This window comes from Drosophila obscura, unplaced genomic scaffold (genome assembly GCF_018151105.1).
Source record: "Drosophila obscura isolate BZ-5 IFL unplaced genomic scaffold, ASM1815110v1 contig_186, whole genome shotgun sequence".
NCBI classification, from domain to species: Eukaryota; Metazoa; Arthropoda; class Insecta; order Diptera; family Drosophilidae; genus Drosophila; species Drosophila obscura.
The window spans coordinates 6,826,662-6,843,905 of NW_024542774.1; the positions used below are offsets into that span (position 1 = coordinate 6,826,662).

General features: G+C 48.3%; 2 protein-coding genes across 2 annotated transcripts; both read left to right on the top strand.

Moving 5' to 3' along the window:
• Nucleotides 1-151: 151 nt before the first annotated feature.
• Nucleotides 152-9,182, top strand: LOC111074011 (maternal protein tudor). Its single transcript, XM_022366629.2, has 9 exons — nt 152-672; nt 919-1,320; nt 1,388-1,906; nt 1,972-2,760; nt 2,826-3,865; nt 3,931-4,772; nt 4,842-5,073; nt 5,141-5,340; nt 5,401-9,182. The coding sequence occupies exons 2-9, from the start codon at nt 943-945 to the stop codon at nt 8,916-8,918; spliced, it is 7,518 nt and encodes a 2,505-aa protein (XP_022222321.2). The 5' UTR covers nt 152-672; nt 919-942; the 3' UTR covers nt 8,919-9,182.
• Nucleotides 9,183-10,485: 1,303 nt separating this feature from the next.
• On the top strand, nt 10,486-16,740 carry LOC111074020 (asporin). The gene is made up of 7 exons (XM_022366641.2): nt 10,486-10,797; nt 14,851-15,045; nt 15,310-15,453; nt 15,520-15,724; nt 15,790-15,975; nt 16,087-16,242; nt 16,307-16,740. Exons 2-7 carry the CDS (start codon nt 14,854-14,856, stop codon nt 16,459-16,461), a joined length of 1,038 nt encoding a protein of 345 aa, XP_022222333.1. The 5' UTR covers nt 10,486-10,797; nt 14,851-14,853; the 3' UTR covers nt 16,462-16,740.
• Nucleotides 16,741-17,244: the final 504 nt, after the last annotated feature.

A 17,244-nucleotide genomic window follows, 5' to 3' on the forward strand; every position in this document is an offset into this window, starting at 1 on the left:
CATATCAAAAGCGCAACGACTGTAGCTCGATACTATCATGATAGTCGCAAAACCGTCGATAGTAGAGGCTAGCAGTAAAATATCGATACTATCGATAGTGCCCTCGATGGTTTGACACCTCTACCGGATGGTATTTTATCGTTATCGGTCGTTCGTCGTTGTCAAGTGGGGCAAAGTTGGTTGTTTTTTCTGCTTAAATTCTATTTCGCGTTGATTAATTGCTTTTTCTAATGATATAACTACAACGAATCACACTAAACATAGTTTGCGCTTGCAGAGCAGGCATTTTACGAGGACGAAAAGAAATTCAAAAGACTGAAACCATTCAATCGCTGCACCTGCTCCACAGACGGAACGGGTGTGCATCGCGATTTCTAATCACTCGCAAGAGACTTTCTTCCACAACAAGCAACAAGAAGAGCGCCCCAGCCCCTGCAAAGCAACAGTAACCGCAGCCATACATATACAGAAGTGTGCCGTGCCACTTTTAAACCTTAAACGCCGTCCAATTAAATAACCAGAGCACTGAATCGCCGTAGAACTTGCGATATTACCTTTCAAAGAGAAATAGAGAAGTGGGGTGAAGAGGCACCTCGGGCCACCTGGCTGGCGGGCGGCATAGGGCAGGGCGTTATTTCATAGTTTCGCTTTGGACAACGACGACGACAAGACGTAAGTTTGGAATTTTTTAAATTACGTTTTCTGTTTTTTTTTATTGCATGGATTGCTGACAAGTTTGCGACTCACACACACGCACAGTTAGGTTTTAGAGCTGCCAAGTTGTGCCGAATTCGACATAACGGTGCATTCCCTGCGTGTTTTCTATAAAAGAAGCATTTTTGCGACATTGTCTGTGTGTGTGTGTGTTCGGCATTTTAAAAAATTGTTTTATTCAGCTGCTTTATTTATCGTTTCCAGCGAACAAATCCAATAGTTGAGACAATGAATGGACAGCCACATATTGGCGGAGGCAGCACCTCGAAATTTAACCTGCATATTACGCATCTCGATCACGTTGGCCCCTATCTAAAGGTCTATGGCCAGATCAATCGCGATGCTGCATTATTGATCACCAAGCGCATCGAGCATGTGCTGCCCACATGCTTTGCCATCGAGCCCACATGGTCCATCGAGCGGGAGCAGGCTCTACTCACCCCCGGCACAGTGTGTGTGTTCAAGCAGACAAACGGGGCCGCTCCCGGGGACTCGGAGTACATGCGAGCGCGTGTGATGAACGCCACTCTGGATGGGAACAAGCGTATGCGCGTCGAGATAGAGTATCTCGATTACGGCTTCAAACGAACTGTGAGCAGCCACGACGTGAGTACCACCGATCGACTAGCACCGCTTTGAGCAGAATATCTAATGCGCATTTCCCTACTTCCAGTTAATGTTCCTCAAGCAGCCGAAGCTTCTTCAGAATCTTCCCGTTCTCTGCTCACAGTACATTGTCCTTGGCATCTGCGCCGAATGGGACAAAAGCGACCTGGCGACAGTGCATGAATTGATTGTCAACCAGACCGTCCAGCTTACCATCGATCCAACCCAGATCTGTGGCCAGTCCTTTGCCAGTGTGCGCTGGAAGGACTTCGATTTGACTGAGTTTCTTGTGCAACAGAAACATATCGGTGCTCCGGTGTCCACTCAACTGATGCTCGATCATTGCAAGAAGCTGTGGAAGGATTCTCCGCAGTCGCCAGTTATGGAGTACAACAACAACAACATAATAAGTTTGGGCAGCGCCTCAAAAACCCCCACGGATGTGGCACGTGAGCAGCTGGCTGCCCGGCGATCCCTGTCCGCTCGCCTCGAGATGCAACGCGTCGTTACCGCGACCCCCTCGAGTGTGTTGAATCCAGGTGCCGCTGACTACGCTCCCAAGCAGCAGCAACCTTTAGCTAATTTGGTAAGACTAATTTTTCCCGCCAAAAAACAATCTGAAGATATTCAATACTTTTGTGACCATTGCAGACAAATGTGATACCACCTCAAGCCCTGGTCAATACTCAAAAGCCCAACTATGAGGCGAGCAATCCCTTTAACGTGCCCAAAGCCGACCCCAAGCAACAGGTCTATAACTACTACAATGTGCGCATGAACAAGCCCGCACCCAAGGCCGTAATTCTGCAGCCGTTTCTGCCGTCACCACACGCAATTGGTAGCTACGCCCCGATGACTTATGCGCCGGCACGCTTCACACCGCCACCGGCGAGTGTACAACGGCCAGCAACACAGCAACGCACCATTCCGGCATTCAGGACCACCAGCCTGACACTGGGCCTGACCTATGACGTGCACGTGAGCTATGTGGAGAACGGGCCGCATCTATTCTGGGTGCAGCTGAAGAGCGCCGTCAAAGAGCTGGATGCCATGATGGAGCAGATTGAGCGTATGCGTCTGCAGCCACTCCCCCAGGCACCGGAGGTGGGCTCTGCTTGCGTGGCCCGCTTCTCTCAGGATGGAAATTGCTATCGTGCCTTGGTGAGCTCCATAAAGGAGCAGCGTTTCCGGGTGGTCTACGTGGACTACGGAAACTCGGAAGTGTTGCCATCGAAAGATGTGTACCAAATACCCTCGGAGCTGTTGCAGATCAAGCCTTTTGCCTTCCGCTTTGCCCTGGCCGGAATCAAGGAGATCGAACCCATTGACGAGAGCATGAAGCGGATCTTTAAGAGTTCGGCTCTGTATATGGACTTCCAACTGACGGTGCAGCCGCCAGAGAGTGTGGGCTCCATGCAGACTTGCCATCTGAGCTTTAGAGTGAGTCGGATCGAAGGGATTTGTTCATCAATGAATCACAACTAACGAGAGATTCTCCATTTCAGGGCAACAATATACTCTCAGAGCTGAAGCAGCAGAAGAACTCGCTGCAGGAATACGCAAAGGCGGACCATTTGTTGAACGACGACGAAGTGGAGATCCGCTACATTGACTCGCCCAGCAACTTCTATGTGCAGAAGGTGGCCAATATCGGAGAGTTTCAAGTGCTGATGGATAACATGTTCACGTACTACAACATAAACCAGAACGTCCCTGACAATCTCACCCTGGGTGCCCCCTGCATCGTAAAATGTGATCAGGAGTGGTATCGTGCAGAAATCCTGCGCGTCGATGACTCCGTAATTGTGCGGCACGTGGACTTTGGCTACGAGCAGACGGTAAAGCGCCATCTGATCGGGCATATTGCCAAGGAGCATTTAAAGATGCCGCGCCAGGCCATCAAGTGCTGCCTGAAGGGCTTCGAGCACAGCGAGCTGGGGCAGGATAAAATCACCGACCAGTTCGAAATGCTGGCCGAAGAGTCGAACATCCGACGCCGCACCTTCAATGTGCGCGTCTTTCGCATCGAGCCCGACGGCCTAAATGTTGTGAATCTTCTCGCCAAGAACCTGAACGTCATGAAGAAGCTCTACAAGCTGTCCATGCCCTTTGACAAGTACCTTTCGCTGGAGAAGGGCCAATTCAATGGCAACACCACTCGAGCCGAGTCTGTTGTCTCCTCCGAACTAGACAAGGATCTAATTCTCAACTCCACCAGCATCGTGGAGAGTGAGGATCGCTCACACCAAGAGCAGCAGCAGCTGCAGCAGCAGCAACCTCCGCCACAGCAACTGCAGGCAATCCGAGGCAAGGGCTCCAGTGACTGGGACAAGCGCAGCTCAGCGTCAGCCAATTCCAGGGACAGCAAGCATCCCCAGCAGCTGCAGAAAATCGAACGTAACCTAGACTCCAGCTTTGACAGTCAGAGCGTAGGCAGCTATAACAGTGGGGGTAGCTCGCCCCGCAAGGGCAGCCGACAGAACGGACGCAGTCAGACGCAGTCGCCGCGGCTGCTGAATGGAAATCCAGAGGCAAATAAAAACACGTAAGTAGTAGAGCTTGGCTATCATGACTCTTCGTCGCATCATTAATTCTTTGTATCGTTGGCAGACGCTTCAGCAACAGTCGGTCGCCGCGCAAGGAGCCGCAGTCTCCGTCTCAGCAGCAGCGCAATCAACCAAATCAGCGTTCACAGAATGCCCCTCAGGGCTTTGCCCAGAAGCCTCAACGACAAAAGTCCACTTTGGATGGAGGCAGCATCGGCTCCAAGCGCTCCAGCGGTGTGGAGAGTGATGCGAGCTCAGCCAACGAATTGGCAGTTGCTGCCAAGCCTGAAAAGTATGTGACCCTGGACAGGGCATACAACCTGCAGGACATGAAAATCACTGGAAAGGAGGCCGCCAGCTTATCCTGGTGGGTCTCGCCTTTTCAGTTTTACATTGTGCCAAAGTCGGCAGCAGCCAAATACGACGGTCTGCTGCGCGAAATGAGACAATTCTACCGCCAAAAGCCCCACCAGCCACTCCAGCTAAAGGTCGGCTCTACGGTGGTGGTGCGTCAGCGCAAGGAAAATGCTATTTTCCGGGCCACAGTCAGCGCTTGCAATCACATGATGCGCAAGTATCGCGTCTTCTGTGTGGACACGGGCAGCCTGATCACCGTCACCTCCGAGGATGTGTGGCAGCTGGAGCAGCGCTTCGCCGATGCCCCCTGCCTGGCCCATCGCTGCAGCTTCCACAGCGTCGTGACCAACTACGACCACTTGTACATTGTGGATAACATGAAAAAGTTTGTGCCGGAAAATGCCAGACTCGAGTGCGAGTTCCTAGCCAAGCAGAAGATAAGCAACACAACAAACAGCAGCTGCTCCTACATTGTCAATATATTTTCGAACGGAGCTTCGCTCAGGGATATGCTGGTCAAGGAGAAGTTCCTCTCCGAAGTGGCGCCAGGTAGGTCCCTACTACCATTGCCCCATTGAGTACTGAACCTTATTATCCTATTATTCATTGCTCTTCCAGAGGTGCGTGTGAGTCTGCTGGCTGGTCAGCAGGTGCGCGGAAAGTTTACCTCCGTTCGGGATATGACCAACTTCAAGATACAGTTCGACTACTGCCACGATGTGAGCTTCCTCTGCAGCTACGATGACGCCAAATTCGTCAAGTCCAACCCCGATATGGCCAGGCGATTCAAGGAGTACTACGAGGGCAAGTCATATGCCTTCAATGTGAAGCACGTCTGTGAGAATAATATGTAAGTGGTTGTCGATCGATTGTCGAGCCAGAATCTAACGTATGCTTCTATCCATACTTCTGTGCAGTATTCATCTGCGTCCCGTGATGCCGCTATTCAAGGAAGACCGCAAATCCTTCGTCTGCAGCTATCCCGTGGTTCTGAGCAACTTCAAAGCGCTCGTCGTCTACGCCGCCAAGCCATACCGCGTCTTTGTACAGCCCCTGGCCATCAAATCGGCGATGCAGACGCTGCTCGATGATATGTTCGAGTTCTACGAGGCCAAAGGTAAGTTATTACCACAAAGAACTCGAACATTATCCCTCAACTTGGACATTTTCTCTCCAGGTGAATCGCTGAACAAGTACAAACCGGGACAGATCTGTGCAGCCCGGGGATCGGATGAGAACTGGTACAGAGCACGTATCGTCGCCAACGATATGAACGTGCCACGCACCGAGGTTTTCTACATTGACTATGGCAACACGGAGGAGCTGAATCGCCAGGATATCAAGGCACTGGACGACAGGTTCTATGCGAACTCCAGTGGATTCGCTGTAGAGATCAATCTACCCCTGGGACGACCCAGCAATGAGGGAAAACTAAAGAGCCGTCTAGCCGAGCTGCTGGAGGAGAAGGTGGTCACCATCCAGCCAATTGAGGTTCGACGTAATCACATCATTGGCGATGTCATCATGGGTGACAACCAGAGCGTGGCAGAGCGACTAAAGGCAGAAAAACTTGTAGCCTCCCATCTGGATCTTGACTACATGCGCAAGCAGTTGGACAAGGGCAAGAGTCCTACCTATGAGTACATTGAGACCGTGGACCTAACCATGGATGATGAGGAGGACAAGCGCAGCAGCAAGTCCAGCTCGACAAATACCTCGCCAAAGGCCAAAAAGCCACATACCGAGAAGGAGCCAAGGAAGATAAAGCCAGTGGAGCCGACTGCAGTTCCTGTGGCACCAATTGTGGCAGAACCATTCCCTGCATCTCCTGAACCATTGCCAGTATCTAAGCCTACCTCCCCGGCACCAGCAAGCCAGCCAGAGGAGCCAGCCAATGCGGCGGTGCAAGCCGAGGAGCCAACACAGCCGGTTGCACAACCGCAGGAGGACCCCTACCAGGGTATGGAGACGGTTGTGCTCAGCCACTGCGACAATCCTGCCCACTTCTTTGTGCACCCCGTCGATCAGTTGGAGAAGCTGCATCGAATGCAGGAGAACCTGCAGATTGTGTCGCCTTCACTGCCCCCGCTGGAGAATGTCGTCGACGGAGCCGATTGCGTTTCCCTCTACTCCGTGGACAAGTGCTGGTATCGCGCCAAGATCATTGATGCCGAGCTAATGGTCCTGCAGTTCATTGACTTCGGGAACACCGATTGCGTCTCGGATACCACGGACATCAAGCAGAGCATGTTTGGCCACGTAGATCCCTTCTGCCTGCCCTGTGCCCTGCCCATCGGCCCCAAGAGCACACTAGACTGGGTGGATGCGGCAAATGGCATCTTCAACGAGTCGTACACCAAGATACTGCGCTACGAGTATCTCACCCAAGGAGACCACAAAACGATCAGCTATGTCCAGCTGTACATCGATGGCGAGAACGTGGCCAAGAAGCTGATTGCCGACGGCTACGCCAAGCCCCTGGAGTATGTGGCCAGCGGCTGTACCTGCTACATCTCGCACGTGAATAGTATCTGCGACTTCTACATCCAGCTGGAGCGCGACTCGAAGGCCCTGGAGCTGATCGAGATGTATTTGCGCGACAACGAGAAAACCCTCGAACCCTTGGAACGCTTCGAGAAGGGCAGCATCGTTGCAGCTCTCTTCGAGGACGATGAGCTGTGGTATCGTGCCGAACTTCTCAAACAGCTGCCCGACTCCCGCTACGAAGTGCTGTTCATTGACTACGGCAACACTTCGACCACCACCAAGTGCCTGAAGGTCTCCGAGGAGATCGCCAAACTGCCCAGCCTCTCCAAGAAATGTTCGCTGCAGCTGCCCGAGACGCACACTGGCTGGTCCGAAGGGGCTGAAGCCAAGTTTGCAGAGCTTACCGGCGAGGGGGAGCTGGTCTTTACAACGCAGCTACTGAAGCCAGGCGCGAATCATGTCACCATCCATCTTATGCTCGACGAGGAGAACATCATTGACCGTCTGCTGCCGCTGTGCCCGAAAAAGGAGCCCAAGGCGGCCGCCAGCAAGGAACCGCTGGCAGAAGCTAGTGCCGGTTCCGCTGCCATCACCAAAGCCACCGTCACCCAAGTGGACAGCGTTTCCCAAATATACCTGCAGTTTGCCGAGAAGAATGCCCTGGCAGATAGCATTTGTGCAAAGCTTAACGCAGGTAAATTGCATCCAAAGAAGGACGAGGGACACGTGGACGATTTGTGCGTGGTTCAGTGTGAAGATGACTTTTATCGCGCTCGAATCCTGGAGCTGCTGGACGAAAAATATCGTGTCATTCTAGTCGACTTCGGCATGGTTACAGAGGTCGACACGCTGTACGAGACCCCCGATGAGTTTGTCACGATTCCACCCCTGGCTGAGCCGTACAGTCTCGAGCCTTGCGCCGACTTCGAAAAGAACAAATCCCTGACCATAGAATCCCTGAACGATCTCTTGGAGAGCAGCGATGGCATTGTGTTCGTAGAGATTCTCAAAAAGACAGCCAGTCCGCCCATAGTCCGGCTGACTATCAAAGACAAGAACAGCCTGGACATATTCGAGCAGCTGAAGAAGCTCGTGGAGGCGAAGCTGAAGCACATCCAGAAAGAGAACGAAAACTCCGAGTGCATAATTTCGCACGGCAACTCGCCCAGAAGCTTCTACGTTCAGTTGAAGAGAAACTCTTCCGATTTGGATCTGGTTGTGAAGTCGTTGCAGGGCCTAAAGAAGGAGCAACTGAAGAGGTTGCAACTGGATGCTGCTGCGGCGAAGGGGGCAATGGGAGTGGCCTACTCGGAGGAGGATGCCTGCTACTATCGCTGCTTGATCAAGTCCGTACTGAAAGAAAACGACTTTGTGGTGTTCCTCGTTGACTATGGAATTACCATGGGAGCCACGGAGATCTTCCAGCTGCCCCGGGAGATGGTCGATGTTCCACCGCTGGCCCTGCACTGCCAGCTGAGTGAAATACCAGCGGATGTGCCCGATACCAAGCTGGAGGAGGCATTCGCCGCACTGCTCGAGCAACACTTTGGCGAGGTCTACCAAATAACCACGCAGCCGAATGAGGACGATACGAAGCCCCACTTGGCCAAGCTGCGCATCAACTACAAAGACTTTGCCCAGGAGCTGGCCAGCACAGTAGCCGGGGTCCAGAAACCGCTTCAGGTGGAGCTGCACAACTGCGTTGTTGTCCAGTACGACGATCCCACATCCTTTTACGTGCAAATGGAGGTGGATGTGCCGGCGCTGGAACAGATGACTGACAAGCTGCTCGACGCCGACCAAGAGCTGCCCGTCTTCACTGACCTGAAAGTGGGAGCCATGTGCGTGGCCCAGTTCCCAGAGGACGAGGTCTTCTATCGTGCCCAGATCGTCAAGGTCCTGGACGAGGGCAAGTGCGAGGTGCACTTCATCGATTTTGGCAACAATGCGGTCACCGACAAGTTCCGCCAGGTGCCCGAGGAACTGGCCAAGCCAGCGCGCTACAGCAAGCACTGCGAGCTGGAGAGCGCCACCATTGCCAAGTGCAATGTGGCCGACCTGCAGAGCTTCATCGACACGCGCTTCTCCGAGACATTCCAGGTGGAGATTCTGGCCACCAAGGGCGCCGACAGCTGCACCCATGTCGTGAGGCTGTTCTACCAGAGCACCAGCATCAGCGAGAAGCTACGTCTGCAGGAGAGTCAGTGAGCCCCAGTCGGATATTGATTCGCTTTGCTGAAGCATACGATGTAATTTAATGTATTAACTAATTTAGATGAACGAGTCAAACTTATTCAAGTAGAGGGAGCTCACGATTTTGTTTAGCCAAGATGCTTCATTGATTTTTCATGGAAAACCAAAATGAATGCTAATTTTGTTTCAAATATTCAATGAATCAACACACACACACATACGAAAGTTATCCAACAAAAAACAAAAGAAAACGAAAAAAAAAAAACGAAAAAACACCTCAAAAAATTTATAAAAAACAAACGAAAAATATTTTGAAAAAAATCTAAAAAAAAAAGTGAAAGTTAGAAAAAATTAAAACTAACGAAAGAATGTTAGCTGCGCTGCAGGATGCATTCAGAACGATTTAAGTTTATATTGCTCAACCATTTGTAACAAACATTTTACATTATCAACGAAAGAAGAAGTGGAGTGGAGCAGGGAGAAGGAAAATCCCCTGATAATTATTTATTTTGTTTCCCTTAAAACTCAATTTTAACCACAACTTGTGGGACTTTACTTTATTCTTTACTCAATTAACCAACTGAAAAATCGCCAGACTTCATTTCAAAATATTTTTATTGGATTATATTATCCTTTTCAACTATTAAATTGATAAAATGAATACATTATGAAAATCGAAGACTTAAACAAGCTACTGGTAACCAGAGTAAAACAAAAACAAAACTAATGGAATGTGGGTTTATGTATTAAAACCTTTAATCACATGTCGTATTTTTCTACCATTTCTTTTTCATGTTGTAAACAAAATTATTAAAATCAAGCAAATAAATCGCGATTGAAAGCAATTTTGGTTTTGTGCATTACCTGTGTATTTCTTACCTGCGCTGATCGCAGGTAGCAATTGGCGGTTTGGCCGGGGTTCTAGTTCTGGCACATATGTATGGATTAGTGGTTCCATGGAAATGCATTTGTGGAATATCAGTGCGTTTCTCGCATGTCCGATCATGCGGCCAAGACATTAGTCTGTCAGAGGTAGTCTCGCCTCGATAAGAACGGAATTAAGGTGTCTGTCTGCACCCATTTATGACATGGGTTAAGCTCTCATTTTCGTTATCATTCATCAAGATATGTACCTAGTGTCGAGTATACAAATATGACTATATTTCCTGCTGTCCAACGTGGATGCTTCATTAATAAAGGCATCGGTCCCTCCTCCCGTTTTAGCGATGCGATTAGCGTTGAATTGCTAATTGGATGAGTGGCTGACCAAAACCACAAATCTCAACAGAATATACATACAACAATATCAAGCTGTCAAAACCCCAAAAAAAAACATTTCAATCTCAACCGTTATCAGAAAACGCATTCAGCGAGAGAGAGAAAGAGAGAGAGATCCGCTCTCTTGAGTTTTCACTTTGAGATTTTCCCTTTCATTACGGACGGTCTACGTGGTTGTCTCTGTGTGCGTGCTTTATCAGAGTTTTTCGCTGTGGCTCGTGTGCTCGTCTCGTCCCCGCCGTACGGCCACATAACGGATCGGTTCGGATCGGTTTGGTTCGGAGCGAGCGATCTGCGCTGCGATCGTTTCAATTCTATGTCTGCGGTTGAATTGAACGGTTCCGGTTGACTCTGTTGCTCCGTAACGGTCGCTATATCTTTTTTTCTCACTCTCTTGTCACCACGTAAATAATATCATATTTTGTGCTAATTGAAAATCATCACAAATTAAACGAAACAAAATCTGTATACAAAAACTGATTATATGTACATATTGCTTGTGGAAAGATATGGCAATGAGTGAAGTGAAAAAATGATCCTGCTCAAGGATAACCCACGCACGCATTAAATGGGATTATAATACCTGAAAATTTGGATTACCTAAGCTGCAAGAAAAGTAAGAACCATATAGTTGTTGTTGTTTTCCACTCAGAATAGAGGTCTGGCAAGGGGTTATCATCTACTACTACTGCAGTAGTACATAATAGTATTCGTCTCTCGTAGATTGCACAACAGCTGCGCAGCGCCAAGCTCTTGGGGTACTCGTACATTAGATTTTCTAATCAGGAAACTTAGCATTGACACAGCAAGCGAGTAGCAACCCGGCTCTGCTTTTGTTGAGCTACACGAAGATAGTCTGTCTCCCGAGCAGCATAATGCCATAGAGCCGCAGTTAAATTGGTTTCAATTAGGGGGAGAATAAGCAGATTAGCTGGGGAGGGTCCAGACTTCATACAGAAAGAATTGTTCTAGAGGGAACGAAGACGATGACTGTTTTGTGTGTACAGTAATTAACTCTCTGGAAGCACAACGACCAAAAACACCTGCTTATCAACCAGAAACAAGGTGTAGACTAATCTTTACAATCAGTACTCTACAATGAGAAAGAAATGGGAATATCAGTTGATGAACCTGATACTTATATACACATTAAACTTCTGTAAAAGTAACAAATGCAGCCATGAAACAATGTGTTCCAGGAACAACCCTAAGGTAATACGATCTTTGGCTTTGGAATACCGAAACCCCACTCTAAATGCCATCACTGTAGCCAGACACTGGGAGAGTTACTCCGAGTGCGCCCTCCAGTTGCATAGGGCTCCACTCCACTCAACTTTCAATAAGCGATGGAACCGAATGGACTGTTTTGTTTCTGTTCGTATAGTTATTTTCCGTCTCGGGGGAATGCTTTCTTGATTGTATTTAATTGAAATAAATGAACAACGTTCTTTTTTTTATTGCTCCACCATTCTTGTTGTCGATGTTATTGTTGTTGGTGCCATTTCAATTAAGTATTTTTTTTTTTTGTTCTTGGCATCGCTGTTATAATTTGGAAAGACCTTTACAGCCAAGACCCGAGATAACAGGAACACTTGACGTGCTCCGATAAGTTTCACTTTTTATTTCGTCAATACGAGCGTTACTCAATGCTCTTTCCGGAGAACGGAGGAGGTAACCGAGTTAGTTTGAGTACTCCGGACATGCCACAAATTCGAATGATGTTTCATCACAGAATCAGAGAAAAGTCCAAACAAATAAATCTTTATCGCAGGCCTGAGAAATGAGTATAAATCTTCAGCCCTCCGGCACACACACCTGTTGAGGGGAGCATGGCGGCGCCCTGCAGAAGCACTCTGAACAGAGATATAGATATGCCATATACATATGTATCATCGTGAGACGCCCACAATGTGTGACAGGGACTATCAGAAGAGCACATAAATCCATTCACAAATGTTTAGAATGTTATTAAAATATTTGAAACTAATTTAGAGTTTTTTCGTGCCTCCCATTTTTTAGGGGATTCTCGATTTTGTGTTGCCTCTCGTTATCCCCCCATAATCGCTTGGGCATCGCTCGAGGCAGATAAATAATTTCTCGGATTCATATTTATCATACGAGGATCGGGACAGGCTGCAGTCCGTTGGCCGACAGTTGTCGGGCGGTGGAAGTTGCCATGGACCGATCCAATCCGATCCGATTCAATACGTAACCCATTTCTGCCACCCCATTGGCATTTCCTATTGTTTGTCTGCTTTGTGGCAGCAGCCCCTTGATTGAGCCTAATATATAAATAAATATGGGAACAAATGCGGCCAAAGTGGAAAGCATAAATTCTGACCCACACCACCTACAACAATGCCAGCCGTAGGGCTGGGCTAGGGATTCATTCGGAGACCTCTTTTACGGCGTATGCCTGGAGTGGAGTGGATCTCCATTTGCTGCCCCTAGATCATCGTTGGCATTAGCCCTTTTTATGGCCAATTCCATTGAATTTGATTTCGATTTCGAGCCCCCCACAAGAATGTGATATTAAAAACCGACACGAAAAATTACGGCAGGGGCATAGAAGTTGTTCGATTTGAATCCGTCCCATTCCATAGTTTGTGCCATAAGTTTGCAGTTGGCTGCCACTGTTTATATCTGTATCTTCCTCTGGCCGCTGGTGGGGCTGTTGTATCTTTTGGGGCTTCTTTCTGGTTAATTTTAATTTAAATATATGAAATATATTTATAGCCATTGTTGCGGTTGCTGTCAGTCCCAAAAAGTGTGGAAATAGCTTCAATATTTGTTGTTCATATTTTCGGCTTCTTCTTCTTTTTGGCGATTCGACGGGCTCTAATGACAGAGGTACCCCACTCCCCACACTCCCACACTCTCCTACACTCGCGCACTGGGTGGGAAAAGTATGCCGTGCCGCAGACCTGCGGCCAGCACTGCCCGGACGCATATTGCTCTCAAGTGGAGCGCAAGAATTTTTGGTCAAAGGCCAACCCAAGTCATCAAACGAAAATTGGGAAATAATGGAGAATTATGACTATCTTGTACTATATGCGGCCCATGAATCATTTCTGTCCAGTGGTGAACACCCTTAGTATGACCCAACTGATTCTTACTAACTTTAAAATTGATTGGCCTGTCTTTGTTTCGTTCTGTTAATGGTAAAAACACCCCGATCTTATCGGCCAGATGGGGCTTTGTTGGCTTATTCTGCCACTTGGACGGGCCTTAGGTGATTTGCCAATATTAATGGGGATGGAACATGGTCATTCATCATTTATTGGTCTGAACAAACAGAACTTTAACTGAAGGCTGATGATTTTTGCAAACGTTGACAGACCTTCGGTTTTCCGTGTAGTACTACTCCCAACTTCAGCTGATGCAGCGTGAATGTCACAGGGCGCCGCCTACCGACCCTCGCCTCAGCCTTAGCCTAAGCATTTGCCAATCCAAAATTACAATACTCAAGACATTACTCATAAGGCTCGGATATCATTTAAAATTTTCACAAAGTAAATCACGCAACTGCATGTGATATGGGTTCCGTTGGATGGCTGGAGTTGGGGTCCGAAACGTGCGATTTCCCAAGTGCATTTCAATGGGGCGTGACAGAGGCATCCACAATGGGCCGAATGCTCATTCCGAGTGGTTTTACATGCCCAGATCATATAAAGATATATAGAAATACATACATATACATATGCGAATCAGTTCTGTTCTATTCTGTTCTATTCTGGCCATTAATCAATTATTGTTTGCCACTTTTCCTTTTGGCGAATTGAAGGCAAGTGCCTCGGATCGGTTGTTTGTGGTTGTGTGATGTTGTTTCCGACACATTATGGCCTGGGCATAAAAGCATTCTAATGGAATATCTATATACACACTATATATGATTTATGGTTACCCTTGTTCTGTTTGATGTTGAATTAAAAGATATACACTACATACACCCCAGTGATAAGATACAAGAAAAGAGACACCGCAGGCACGTTTCGAAGACTCTTTCAGCTCTGATGTACATTCATATGTATGTGTCTTTGGCCCTGTGAGTCAGTTCTAATTTTGATTTGGCTAACATGATTACAGTTTTCAGCTGTTTCCGCCGCCCGAATGCGGAATCATCTTTTGTCCCAGCTGCAATCGAGCTTGAATGCAGGCCGCCCCAAAACGACACTGATTGCAGGCCTGGCCGTGGCGTATACGTAATACGAGTATGCACATCACACATACGGCGGGAGACAACAGCTGACCTACGCTTCAGATCTGTGCTTTGTTCTGCTGTTGTCTCCATTTATCTGTGGGTGGGTGGGTTACATTTGACAGGTGCGGGAGATGCGCTTGATTGAATGCTTTCAGCCCCCCCGAACCAAACGAAACTAATCCAAATCCAAAGCAAAAAACAACCCAGACCCAGACCCCCAGTACGGCATTGATCTTGTAATTCGTTAATTCGAAAATAAACGTTTTGACGCGCCCATATCCAAATGTATATTCGTTTTCGCATTGGGTGTAATTTACTATTTTAGTTTCAATCAACAAAATAAACAAGTTAGCGCCGAGATTTATGAATGGAATGGGCAATGGCCCGTGGGGGAAGCTGGGAAGTGACCTTTCATTTAAATGGCTCCAGTTCCGATCGATCTATATACAAACATTCTTCTCTTTGCAGAGCATGGAACTGCACTGGCTGCTGCCCCTGATCGTCTGCCTGTACAGTCTGCGGGCCCTGCCCCTGCCGGCCTCCGGATTCGTCATTCAGGATGAGCGGAAGTGCAAGTACGCACGGATCGAGTCGCTGCTGCGCATCCGCTGCTACGACATGGACCTCAAAGAGGTACCCCAGAATCTCAAGACCTCGGTGGAGGTGAGTAACAGTCTCTCGGGGGTCAATCGGGCTGCGATCCGTAACTTAATTCGTCATCGACCTCGCTGCGGTCCCCCGCCCATTTAGCCTCAATTGAGCTTAATTAAAGCATAAAGAAGTTGGGGCTGCACAAACATAACTAAATTATACACATATGTATATGTATATATATCTATGGGAACATGCCTAGTTCCAGTTCCATATAGATTCCCATTCACATTCATGGCTTTCGAGTGTCATTAAATGATTTGGCAATTTGTGTAGGTTCTGGATCTATCGTACAATCGCATTAGGAAGCTGAAAAGTGGCTCGTTCCAGAGGTACACAGACATCAGGTATCTGATGCTCTATGAGAATATGATCTTATCGGTGGAGCCGGGCACCTTTGAGCCGCTCACCTCGCTCCAGGTAACAACGCCATCCAATTAATCAGCGAAATGCCATTACCACCGATATCTCCTATATATATCTCAGGAAGTGGATCTGTCTAATAATGGCCTCACCACGATTCCCATGGAGCTGTTCACACTGCCCAAGCTGAGAAATCTTTATATAGACAGCAACGAACTGACACATCTGGGCCTGGAGACGCTGCAGAAGCCCATCACGGCTCCCCTCGAGTATCTGAACGTGGCCAATTGTGAGCTGCAAGACCTCCCCGATCTGGGCGTACTGCCAAGTGAGTCAACCAGTGTCCCCACAAGACATCGGTCCGATATTTCACACTTATTACTCTCCCCGCAGAACTTTGGCAGCTGAACGCCTCCATGAATCCTTTGACCAACTTCCACATCGACGGACTGGCCAACTTGTGCCATCTGCGGGTCATGGATCTGAGCAAGACGCAGCTCAGTCCGTGCAGCTGCCAGCAAGTCACCAATCATATCATGATGCTCGGCGCCAATCCAAAGTTCGTCCCCGTTTGCATGGGTAAGGCGGTGCAGCCGCAGTCGCAGCCGCAGCTGCTAATTTTGGCACATGACCAACTTCTTTTTCACATTTCCATTTCCACATTTCGAATTTTTCACTTTCCATATTCAGAGGCGCTCAGCATAGACTCGTGTCCACTGCCCTACAATCGGACGATACACTCGGAGACATTCCGCAGTTGCCTGACGACTGTGGACCTGGCCGTGTCGCGTAGCCTCTGGCTCTTTGCGGCCGGCTGCTTTGGCGGCGTCTGTTTCGTGCTACTGAGTGAGTAGATTCGGGAAAACTCGAGTGAATCTCATTCTAATGTCATCCCCTTCTTTCCCGACAGTTGTTCTGTGGTGCGTGAGCAGGTGCCGCAAAAGACGGGCCAAGCGACGGATGAGCCAAGCCCAAAAGCGCAAGCCTTTTGTGATCTCGCCCAGAAATGCCAATAACCGCCTACCGGAGGACGAACCTCTTCACTGTGATACTGCCAGACCCTAGCGAAATAGTTTATTAGTTAGTTAGCTAGTTTTAGTGGCCAGTTATTTATTACACCTAGCCTATAGTGTAGTGTAGCCATAAGACCGTAGATAATATACTACAGATCGAATTGCCATGAACCATTTACCAAAAACCACCAAAACACACGCACTACTAAGAGAAATGCCTTGCTCAAATGCCACCGCAGTAGTTTCTAGCTAGTATTACTTATAACATAGGAATTTAATCTTTCAAATGAAACGACTTTTATAACAAACGACAATACCACTTTTAAAAACCCAGTGCTGCGAAAGTTATTTTTCTTTACCAATTTACGCAGCGCCATCTGGTGTATTTTCTTACAATTGACATAAATGTGCGCTTAGAAACCTGGCGTGCTTTTGATGCACTACCTTCCAGGGTTGCATTTGAAAATCATCAAAACATCAGCTGTTCGGGATTCAAAATGTGCGCGCCCATAAAACAGTGCTGGTAAGTGTTAAAACCCCCCCCAGAGCGCCAATCGTGATTTTCTTTTGCTGTGATATTCGCACCTCTTCGCTCTCATGGCTGATCCAGTAATATATGTATAGCCGGCATGCCAGCCAAAGAAGCAGAGATGAAATCGAAGCAAGCGAAATGCAAAATAATTTTCCCCCTGCCTTATACACACACACACACACACTATGCGAAGAGATCTCCCGCCGGCTTTTGTGGTTGCCTTCTGCCTGCCGTCGACTGCGTCCCCGTTTTCGTCACTCTACATGGCATTTATTGCCCACCGCAGCCCCACGGCCGATTCAT

Bases quoted from the DNA above. Each gene is read 5' to 3' on its own strand.
- LOC111074011 (XM_022366629.2), top strand. From the start codon at position 943: ATGAATGGACAGCCACATATTGGCGGAGGCAGCACCTCGAAATTTAAC. The intron at 2,761-2,825 runs GTGAGTCGGATC...TCTCCATTTCAG, and splicing joins CTTGCCATCTGAGCTTTAGA to GGCAACAATATACTCTCAGA. The intron at 4,773-4,841 runs GTAGGTCCCTAC...TTGCTCTTCCAG, and splicing joins CCTCTCCGAAGTGGCGCCAG to AGGTGCGTGTGAGTCTGCTG.
- LOC111074020 (XM_022366641.2), top strand. From the start codon at position 14,854: ATGGAACTGCACTGGCTGCTGCCCCTGATCGTCTGCCTGTACAGTCTG. The intron at 15,046-15,309 runs GTGAGTAACAGT...CAATTTGTGTAG, and splicing joins ATCTCAAGACCTCGGTGGAG to GTTCTGGATCTATCGTACAA. The intron at 16,243-16,306 runs GTGAGTAGATTC...CTTTCCCGACAG, and splicing joins CGTCTGTTTCGTGCTACTGA to TTGTTCTGTGGTGCGTGAGC.